The sequence below is a fragment of the Caenorhabditis briggsae genome, assembly GCF_000004555.2.
Source record: "Caenorhabditis briggsae complete genome, chrII, whole genome shotgun sequence".
NCBI classification, from domain to species: Eukaryota; Metazoa; Nematoda; class Chromadorea; order Rhabditida; family Rhabditidae; genus Caenorhabditis; species Caenorhabditis briggsae.
Window position 1 is genome coordinate 5828965 of NC_013486.2, and position 10020 is coordinate 5838984.

Consider the following 10020-nt stretch of genomic DNA (forward strand, 5'->3'; position numbering starts at 1 on the left):
ATTCCCTCGGTTTTTCCCAATTTTCCCTTTTTTTCTCAATTTTTCGTTTTTTCCCAATTTTCCTCAATTTTTCTCAATTTTCGTGGTAATTGAATTTTTTCTCATTTTTTTTCATAATTTTATAGATCATTGAATGAAGGAAACAATCACAATTTAGTGATTTAAATACACACAAAAATTAAAAAATCCTAAAAATTGGCCCAAAATGAGCTATTTTCTATCGAAAATTGTTCGCACAAGCAATAAAACATCGCAAAAATTAAAAAGTTAATTTTTTTCGATTAATTACCACGAAAATTTGAGCGAAAACGATGGAAAACGAAGGAAAACGGAAATCATTAATTCATTTAATATTATAATTCAGAACAGTATCAATTATAATTATTCCAGTGGTCGTCCTTTGCTCGCTCCTTGCTTGTCGTTGCTTGTACTCCAGCGACGTCCTCCGTGCCTTAACGATGTGCGGTAGAGACGTGGGTCTTCCTCACGTCATCAATCGAAGACCACCGGGGGATTTGAATCCGTCCCTTCCATTCCCCTGGTGGTCCCACAACCGCACATGTTATCCTCTCGGCTACGTGGAAGCTGACAGGTTAAGACGTAGAAGAAGTATAAGAAAATATGGTCATCTGGAGATGAAGGAGGCCCGGTAGACCGGATGACGTCGAGAATAAAGAGACTGTAAACCAATAATGGTTTATCCACATAAGGATACCATACCAGTAGTCTTCTAGAATCCGGTATTTACAGTATACTTTTTTCAATTTTGAAAACAAGAAAAATTGATATATTTCAACTATTTATTCTTCAACTCATTCACAATGTCATGAATCTCCCGTCCCTTTGTTTCTGGCAAATACCTAAACAAAATAAGCATACTTATAAATGAAGGAATCGAATACAGTATCACAAATGCATAACTTCCAATTACAGAATACAGTGGGAGTACGGTAAATGTGCTAATAACGACCATTAGGGTATTAATGGCGTATGCAACCGATTGAGCGATACTTCGATGTTTTTGAGGCACCAGTTCAGAAGAAATGAACCAAGAAATTGGGCCAACACCGGTTCTGAAAATTTAGTTCATAGGATTTCAAAAGATGATCGATTCAGACATACCCATAAGTGTATCCATAGATTATGAGTGCTCCTAGACACCCATATTTCATTGGGTCAATCAAAATCCGAATTTTCGCAAAAAACAGAAACGCGAGTAGAGCCAAATTGTTAAGAAAAGTGAATAGGAGAAGAAGTGTCCGACGACCGACTCTAAATATTTTTAAGTAAAATCCGAAAGTTCAAATCCCCACCCACTTCTCAATTATAATTCCTCCAGTGACCGTTCCGGACACATATGCTAAACTCATCGCGGTTGTACTCCACTCGGCTACTTCTGATTCCACGTTGGCATTTTCTAGGAAAAACGTGGATGATAGAAGTAACGCCCACAATCCGACGGTATTCGTAAGTTTTTAATTAATTTTTTTCGATTAATTACCACAAAAATTTGAGCAAAAACGATGGAAAACGAAGGAAAACGGAGAAAAATCCAAAATAAAATTTTTCAGCGATGACGTCATCAATCCATGGCCGTGGCCGAGGTGGGGAGTTTTCTCTTCCATGGGAAAATTTCGAAAAATTCACAGCTTTTCGCAAATCCAATTTTTCTCCGTTTTCCTTCGTTTTCCATCGTTTTTGCTCGAATTTTCGTGGTAATTAATCGAAAAAAATGACTTTTATAATTTTTGTAACGTTTTATTGCCTGCTCGAACAATTTTCAAAAGAAAATAGCTCATTTTGGGCCAATTTTTGGGATTTTTGAATTTTTGTGTGTAAATCACCAAATTGTGATTGTTTTCTTCATTTGGTCCTATGCCCCCTATGAGACATGGTGGGATGCCCCCTATGAGTTAGCGACCCCTATGAGTGTATGCCCCCTTTGAGCACGATGCCCCCTGGGAGTATGGGCCGTGCACACATAAGAGTTTGAATTAACAAATTCGAAGACAAAATTGAATGAGACAAAAGAGGGAACAACTCACTGGATCCCGGTTTTTGGAACATAAATCGGAGGGTACAAAAATTCGGCAGTACAAGGGGGTGCGTATTTTTGAAGGCATTTTGTAGCCCGGAACAGCTTTGTACCACGAAGACTAAAAACATTGTACCCTCCACATTATTCGCCGAGTTTTTTTGAAATAATTTTTTTTCGCGCTTTTTCTGATAGAGTACAGGCTCAGTAGCTACCCTTTCAGCCTTCAATTCGAGACCAACGATTTTTTACTACGGTATATGAATATTAGCGTCCGAGCGCATTTATACGACGTCCTGAAAAAACAGTAAATGGAAAAAACCGTGCCGAAGAAAAATGAATTATATTTTAAAAACCGTGTAAACAGAAGTTTGAGGTGCTTGCCGTATTTCCTCTAATCCACTTAAACTATCAACTTTGAGCCTAATTATCTCCATTCCTGTAAACGATATCAAAATGTTGTCAACTGATAAAATACTTTTGAAACTATGATAAATATTTTGTTAGTTGATTACTTTCTGATATCTTTTGTAGGAATTGAGATGTCTGAACTTAAAGTTGACAGTCCCGGTGAGCTTATGAATATTAGAGAAAATAGGTAAATAACGTTTTATCATTCAACATGCTTAAAATTACCAATACGTTTTGATTAAGTTTCAGAAAATATTTGGACTACTATAGTAGAACCACAAAAGCTTATTTATACAATAATTTTACAAAATAATGTAGTACAAATTAAAAATTAAATTTAGTACGAAATTTTTAGTGTTACAAAAAATCTAAATAAAAATGATCGGATCAAGGAGTTGATCCTTTTCGGAGTCATTCTCATGAAACAGTCCAGAAACTGAATACTTTTCGTTGAAGACACCAATTTGATCGAAACCAAACCATCCGGCGAATGGATTTGAAGGTTTTGTGGTTTTCGGAAGGAACCCTTTGGATTCTCCAAACTTTTGAAGGTTCTGTGTGTAGGTGCTATGCCAGTATCTGAAATAGTTGTATTCTCATAAAAGTTAGATTTCTTAATTCCAAGTACCTCTCAAAAACTGCCTTGACTTGTCTGTTAATATCACCATGGAAGGGTTCTTCGTCTACAACAACAGCTGTTCCAGTCGATTTATAAAAGTATTCTGGTGCATAATTCGATGATCCAATAATGGTTCTTTTCTCAGAAAGTATGAATTTCGCATGCATTTTACGATCCTTGTATGATTCTTGTGCAGTTTGAGGGATTAGAACGAACTTCTGCAAATAGAATAAATTGGAATCGAAAAATTTAAAACGCTTACTATTTGAATGAACCGATTTTCCGATGGGGAGTGCAAAACTGAAAGACTACGAAGATAGGCGAACATCAACTTTTGTTCTTCTTTCTGGTCCCCAGATACAAGGATTCGGAATTTGATTCCACGAGAAATACTCATTCGGATAGCATTGTCGATTTGGAAGTAGAATCTGAAAGAAAATATTATATTGAAAATCTTTCAAACGGCATATACTGTATCGGTCAATAAGATGTACAAACACATAGTTGGTTTTTGGGCATTTTAACAATTTTTAGGAGTCTCGAGCTCGGCTGTCATGTTTTCGATCATTTCGAAAATTTTGGAGGGTGTAAAATAGACTTTATATTTTTTTCAAATTTCCAGTACAAAAACAGGAAAAAATGAGGTGTCCTTCAGAGATCGGAAAATAGCTGAAAAACTAGGAATTTTAAACAAAAACTGTGAATGCAAACATTTCAGTCTAGGTCTGTTTTTCACCTTCCAAATTTTCAAAGCGATCGGGAACTTGACAGCGGAGCTGCACCCTCCTGAAAATGGTCATTATGTTACGAAATCATCGGAAAAATACGTTCTTTTTTAAATATCTTACTGTACGGTACTGTATCTCTCAGAAGGAGAATAACTAACTCTCGGTTTTTGAAATAAATCCATGATGGGAAATACTGCATAACAGAAATATCAACAGATTCATCAGCTTCGTAGATCAAATTCAAGAGAGCTTCCAGGTCCCAACTGTGGGATGAAGAGAGGAGGAAGGATGGTGACGCCTGAAAAACGATACGAGTATTTGAATAAAGACGATACTAACCAAAAATTGGAATGTTGAATTCCCAATTTTGTGTGGCTGGAAATCCAGGGTTTCCAATTTCTCATTCCCGGAAAGCGAATCGAACATTTGATCGAAAAGACTAGACGCGTCTTTGGCAATGCACGGACAATCGTGAAATTCGAGACCAATTTCCAGTTTCTGAAACAGGTAAACTCTAATTATAAGAATTTGGGGTCATGAAATCATGCTGAACCTGTGAAAAAGACTTCCACTCGAAATTCAAACTTCCAACAAACAAGTGTCTATCATCCACAATAAATGTTTTACTGTGCTGTACACCACCTCCACCTCCATTCATCGTATTCATATCCAATCCTTGTCTTTGAACTAATCCAAGTCTTTCCAATTCATCTGCATCATAATCATTCTCTGGGAAAGTTGGTGGTTGACAATCGATCAATTTGATCAGGATTCCAGACTTTGCTTGATCTTCAATCATACTGTAGATCTGACGTCCTTCGAATGTTGAATTATCGACGTCATAACGGAGCTCTTTTCCTCGTAGATTCATCTTGTAGGCGAAGATGTCAATCTCGCTGAAAACCCGGGAATTCGAAAAACGGAAAGAAAGGAAAAACCAACCTTTTTGCAGATCCAAGTAGTTCCATCCATGACTCATATGAGTTTTTTGTATAAACTCGATCGACAAACCATACTCCACGAGGAATTGATTCAACAACAGAAACACTGAAAATCTTGTTTGTAAACAATACAATTATATATACAACCGGTTTATTTTTTGAAATACTGTTATCATTGAAATCATTCGTTGACCAAATTGTCAAAATAACTAGAGACAGCATGAATCGTATCTTCGATCCACTCGACGAACCTGCATGTTTTACCACATTCCACACCGGTCGGAGGGATAAAAGTTGTATCAGGGATTACTGTAGTTTCAGATATTGGAGATGAAGATGAAGATAAAGCCATGGAGGACGATGACTGGGTTGATGTTGAAGAGACTGAAAATACAATTTCTAAGAACTTTTTGTCGTCTAAAATTTCCTACCGTAGTCAGTGGTCGTTTCAACCGTGGTCTCTTGAATCGTGGAAGTTGGGATTACTGTAGTTGTGACTGTAACTTGAACTAATGTACTGTTCTCTCCATCTTTATGATCTTCGTCCGAATTGCTCGACGACGAATCACTTTCAGAAGTGGAGGTACTGTAATCAGTACTTGTTATCAGTGGAGATTCAGTACTAGATGAGTAAGGACTTGTCGCCGGAACAATTGAACTGCTGTCTATTCCAGAGGAATGTGTAGTTTTAGAAATAGCAGAGTCTTTAGAATCATCAGGGGAATCAGGTAGTCGATGAACGATATTAATAACAACGACAATGACGACAAGAGCAACGACGATTGCTGAAACCAAATAGATAGGAAGCTTCGTACGAGTTTTTGGCGGTTTTGAGACGATAGTCGGCAATTCAGAAGACTCCGACATGTTTATGGAAGAGAGAAATGGAATAGAAGTGGGCGGTAGAATGGACATATACTCGCCTGATTTGCATGAGCCGATTTACTGATGATTCAACTGTCAGAAGAGAAAAACGTTGTTATTGATTTTCAGATTTTGAATGATGGGCAACAGGAATGACGTCGTTGTAAAGGGTCAGTAGAGAAAACATTAAAGGTACCACAACGAAGAAATTAGCAGAAATTTTGTGTCACCGAATCAAAAATAAACACCGTAATCAAGGTCACGATATACTTGCAATGTAAGGTCCATTATCTCAATTTCTATAAGAGATATAGAAAATCTGTCAATTTTTCTTTGTCACATAATAATAATTTATTGATCAGAAGAAAATATGGCACAAAAGTTATAACGGGAGTTCTAGATAAAATCCCTAACGAGATGAACCTAGAGAATGGGGAAGAAAATGGTAAACATGTAAGGTTGGCAAGATATTAAAAAAAGGTAAAAGGTGAGCAGAAAACTAAAACCGATTGATGAAATGTTTTTCATAAAATCAAACATCTTTTTTCAACAGAATATTTGATATCTCTTATAGAAATTAAAATAATTGAGCTCAAAGTGCAAGTATTGGATGCATTTCTACTAGAGTGTTTGAGATAATCGAAGCTATCGTGTTTCAGGGGTTATCCCAATTGTTAGATTTCCTCAGAGATCTTCAAGGATCCCAAAAACCATACTTGTCGAATTCAGGACCTGGCTGGGCCGGACACGGTCAGAGACGAGTCGAAAAAATTCTTTCGGTCAGCTCGGGTAACTAATTTTTGAAATTCTTGAAAAAAAGTTATGGAATTTCACCTCAAAGAAAAGTTCCTGAAATATTCCGTCTTGACATTAAAGGAGGCGAGACGGCAAAAATTTTGGGGGACAGTTTGGGGGACGAAATCGCGGCGCGGTTATGTAGGCCATCGGTCGGCAGGCGCCTTCGCGCCCCCGTAGGTCAGCCGGTAGCGGCGCTGTACCCCTGAGCTGCCTGTCATGAGTTCAACTCCTCATTGGGGTTTTCTAGGCGAAATATCAAGAAAACTTTTTTTGATGTCTAGCCCCCTTTAAGATCTAAACATTGAAATTTGTCGAAACTTCATGAAAACTTTGAAAATTCAGGATCTGGCTTGGCCCGGCCCTCGTTTATTATTCAAAAAACTGGAAAAAAGCCTATTTGTGCTGAAAAAATACGGCAATAAACGAAAACTGACAATTTACCAGTTCAAAAAAATCCTGATCAAGTTTCATAAATTTGATCTTGGAATGTTTGGACTTGACTTGAACACCTTGAAAATAATTCGTTTTTCACTCTATCTTCCATGTTTTTGATGTAGAAACTTGTTCCGATGATTTCTCAGAAAATCTACGACTTTTTTTCTCACAATCAAGGTATCCCTTGTTCTATGAAATATACGAATTCAATATTTTTTGAGCTCAAGGAGCTCAAGAACCACTTCTCTTTTACCACGTGTTTGTTTTTCAATGCTCATCTAATTTTAATTTTGGAGAATTTGAAGGTTCTCTGATCCGTTCCTCATTGCTGTGCTTGCCATCTTCTGCTCATTCTTTGAGTTTATCGAAAAGTTGCAAGTTGGTAAAAAGTTCTCAGAAGTTCTGCACGTAGGCAGGTGTGATGTTCGTTACTATTTCCGAAGACAGAAAGCATGAACACAAAGAACATTCGAGCAACAGAACCAAGTTTTCCCACAGTTTTAGGAGAAAATAACTACATAGATGATGGATATGCACGAGGTGCACATGGTTGGATGACAAATGAATGTTTTTGATTTCGGTTGTTTCCGAATTTGGTAGAACCAGAGCACACTCTGTTTACTCAATATTCCGAATTACACCTCTTCAAAACTTCTAGACTAGACATTCATACTATAAAATCGGAGACAGAATACAGGGCGGCGCATAATAAACCATACCAAAGTTTGTACTTCCATAACATTTGAGTAAATCGTTGGACCCTGCTCAAATTTGAAGTGCGAAAATTTGAATAATTCACCCATAAACTGGCTAAGTTTCAAGTTATTTGATCAACTATGAGCTAGGCTATCGCTTGTCAAATTTGCTTCATCTCATGAAATATTCCACCGTTCATCTTTGAACCGTCATAACAATACCTAGACTTGCGGAATCGCTTTAAAAAATTTTAGTAGCTTTGAATCAAACGTAAAGTTATATTTCTACCAATTTTTGTGCTTCCAAGATACTCATGTCTAAAGATTTGCTTATTTTTATCAGTCCGGGTAATTGTGCACCACCCTGCGATTTTCGATTTCGAAGTACATAGGTCGAGTTTTAAAGTCTATCTTTTTACTGTGAGCACATTTCTCATTTGCATGTGATTTAGATAGCACACTTTCTAGTATGATACTACTGTGGTACTCAGATGGTCTGAAAAAACTCCAGCAAGCTCCGCCCAACACGTGTTTTCTTCAGATGTCGTCGTGGTTCGCGATAAACAGAATCGCTTGAAGTATTTAAGTTTTGCAAGAAGTTTACAGATTCTGAATCCTATGTAGCTATATTTTTTCACTATACTTTTATTTGAACCGGTTGTTCAGTGTCGGTTTTGTTCAACCGAATTTATACTTGCACTTTGTGCTTAATTATCTCGGTGCATGTAAAATATATCAAAAAGTGGCAAACTGATAAAATGTTTGTCGTAATATCAATATCATTTTATCAGTTGACAAAATGTTGATAAATTTCATGGCGACCGAGATAATTGAGCTCAGGGTGGCTTTTATTAAAGAGAAGAACAACTTCATACTTCCACAATGCCCCATAGTGGAATCTCACAGAGCTTTCTATAAATGTCAAACCACAAAAACATTTTCCACTTTTATTTGGGTCAGTTTTAATTAAAGCGTGCCTAACACATGGTGTTGACCCGTGCTTATGTCACCCACCCTAATCAACTCATCCCTCTTCCGTCATTCCGCCAGAATCCAGAGTTAGGCATCATGTTCTTTCAGACAATGTTCCCGGGTAATGAAGAAATACTTCTACGCAGTCGTCTTTATGTCATTTGTGGCATTCTTGTACTTATTCCTAACACTATCTGCCTTGTTGTATTCAATTCTAGCAAGGACTTCCGACAACGATTCGTCTTTTTTACTCTATTATCTGTTTCGGATATGGTAAGCTTGGAGAATCATTCAGCGAAATCAGCTAACAATTTCAGATAAATGGAATCTCATTCATAATGTCTGGGGCAGGCCGACTGGATCTCATTCTACACGAAAAGTATTATATCAAAATAAGCAGTTACGAATGTATGACCGAATATTTGTGGCCAGCATTTCTATTATTCGGAGGGCAGTTACCTGCTACGTTTCATTGTCTTTTGACAGTTGAAAGAGTTTTAGCCGTTAATCGAGTCAGTTGGTACAGGAGTTGTTGGACATGGAGACATAGATTGTATCTTTCATCATTAGGAATCTGCAGTTGTGTAGTTAGTTAACTATTTCATTTAGTCTAGAACTTATATTTCTTTCAGTTTCTGAGTTTCATTGCATTTTTTGTTTCCTCCGCCTCTCCAACAATCAATGAAAATCGAATGTGTGCAGTGATGGATTCTACCGGAATCGTTTATGGAACCATTCATTACTGCTGGATTGCCTGCTCCTACATGATCGCATTTGCGGTTACTCTCAATTTATTTGTAAAATCCCACGGATCCAAGGTAGAGAGTAGTATCAAAAAGACTGAAGAACAAAACTCGAGACAGGAAAAAGTTTTCAGTTTCTGAATCATACGGAAAGACGAAAACAAATGGCAATTCTCATTCTTTCGGGAATCAATGTTTTGATGGTGAGCGTACCGAACTTTGTGCTGGTTGCTGATCAGTGGCATGCTGATGAATTCGACGTACTTCTTGTTGGTCAGTTCCTCATCAGTGCATAATTTCGCACATCAATGAATAAAAGTTGGGGAAAATAAAAATTTTTTGAAGCTGAGCAAGATTCATAAATCACGATTTCTAGTTTGAAGTGTAATCATATTTTATACCTATCGGATGAGTGCATATAATACCGTAAAACCTGTTATAGAAGGGCCGTCCTAACTACCGTATTTTCTCAAATAAAAGCTCACCCAAATCATCCACTTTGAGCTCAATTATCTGGATTTCCCTGTAAGAAGAAGAAGACGTCGTGCTCTTCCCTCAGAAAATCTTGAAAACTTTTTTCTTCGACTCGTTTACATCTTTTCTCACCCTGAAGACACACATATTAAGAAAAAAAAGATGGCAAAACCTAATTATGTGAAATGTATACATTTTTCTTTTTTTTTCTTTTTTTTTTCTTTTTTTTTCTTTTTTTTTCTCTTTTTCTCTTTTCTCTCCAACCTCCTCCTAATTTGAAAAGTTCTGAATCAGATTTTTCCCTA

At 37.0% G+C, this 10020-nt stretch overlaps 3 protein-coding genes across 3 annotated transcripts in view; 1 reads left to right on the plus strand and 2 right to left on the minus strand.

Moving 5' to 3' along the window:
* Positions 1 to 796: 796 nt before the first annotated feature.
* On the minus strand, positions 797 to 1370 carry CBG13082 (the record flags this gene model as incomplete). Its single annotated transcript, XM_002646658.2, has 3 exons — positions 797 to 1073; positions 1123 to 1272; positions 1318 to 1370. The coding sequence occupies 3 exons, from the start codon at positions 1368 to 1370 to the stop codon at positions 797 to 799; spliced, it is 480 nt and encodes a 159-aa protein (XP_002646704.2).
* Positions 1371 to 2814: 1444 nt separating this feature from the next.
* On the minus strand, positions 2815 to 5601 carry CBG13083 (the record flags this gene model as incomplete). The annotated part of the gene is made up of 9 exons (XM_045242111.1): positions 2815 to 3025; positions 3075 to 3283; positions 3328 to 3493; positions 3952 to 4091; positions 4124 to 4291; positions 4347 to 4689; positions 4736 to 4840; positions 4986 to 5118; positions 5166 to 5601. The coding sequence occupies 9 exons, from the start codon at positions 5599 to 5601 to the stop codon at positions 2815 to 2817; spliced, it is 1911 nt and encodes a 636-aa protein (XP_045095053.1).
* A 2993-nt stretch (positions 5602 to 8594) lies between these two features.
* Positions 8595 to 10020, plus strand: part of CBG13084 — a gene marked incomplete at both ends in the record, with an annotated part of 2411 nt that continues 985 nt past the window's right edge. The window contains 4 exons of the mRNA XM_045242112.1: positions 8595 to 8771; positions 8816 to 9085; positions 9131 to 9316; positions 9376 to 9514. Of these exons, the coding sequence (XP_045095054.1) occupies positions 8595 to 8771; positions 8816 to 9085; positions 9131 to 9316; positions 9376 to 9514 (772 nt within the window). The remainder of the gene's footprint in view (positions 8772 to 8815; positions 9086 to 9130; positions 9317 to 9375; positions 9515 to 10020) is intronic.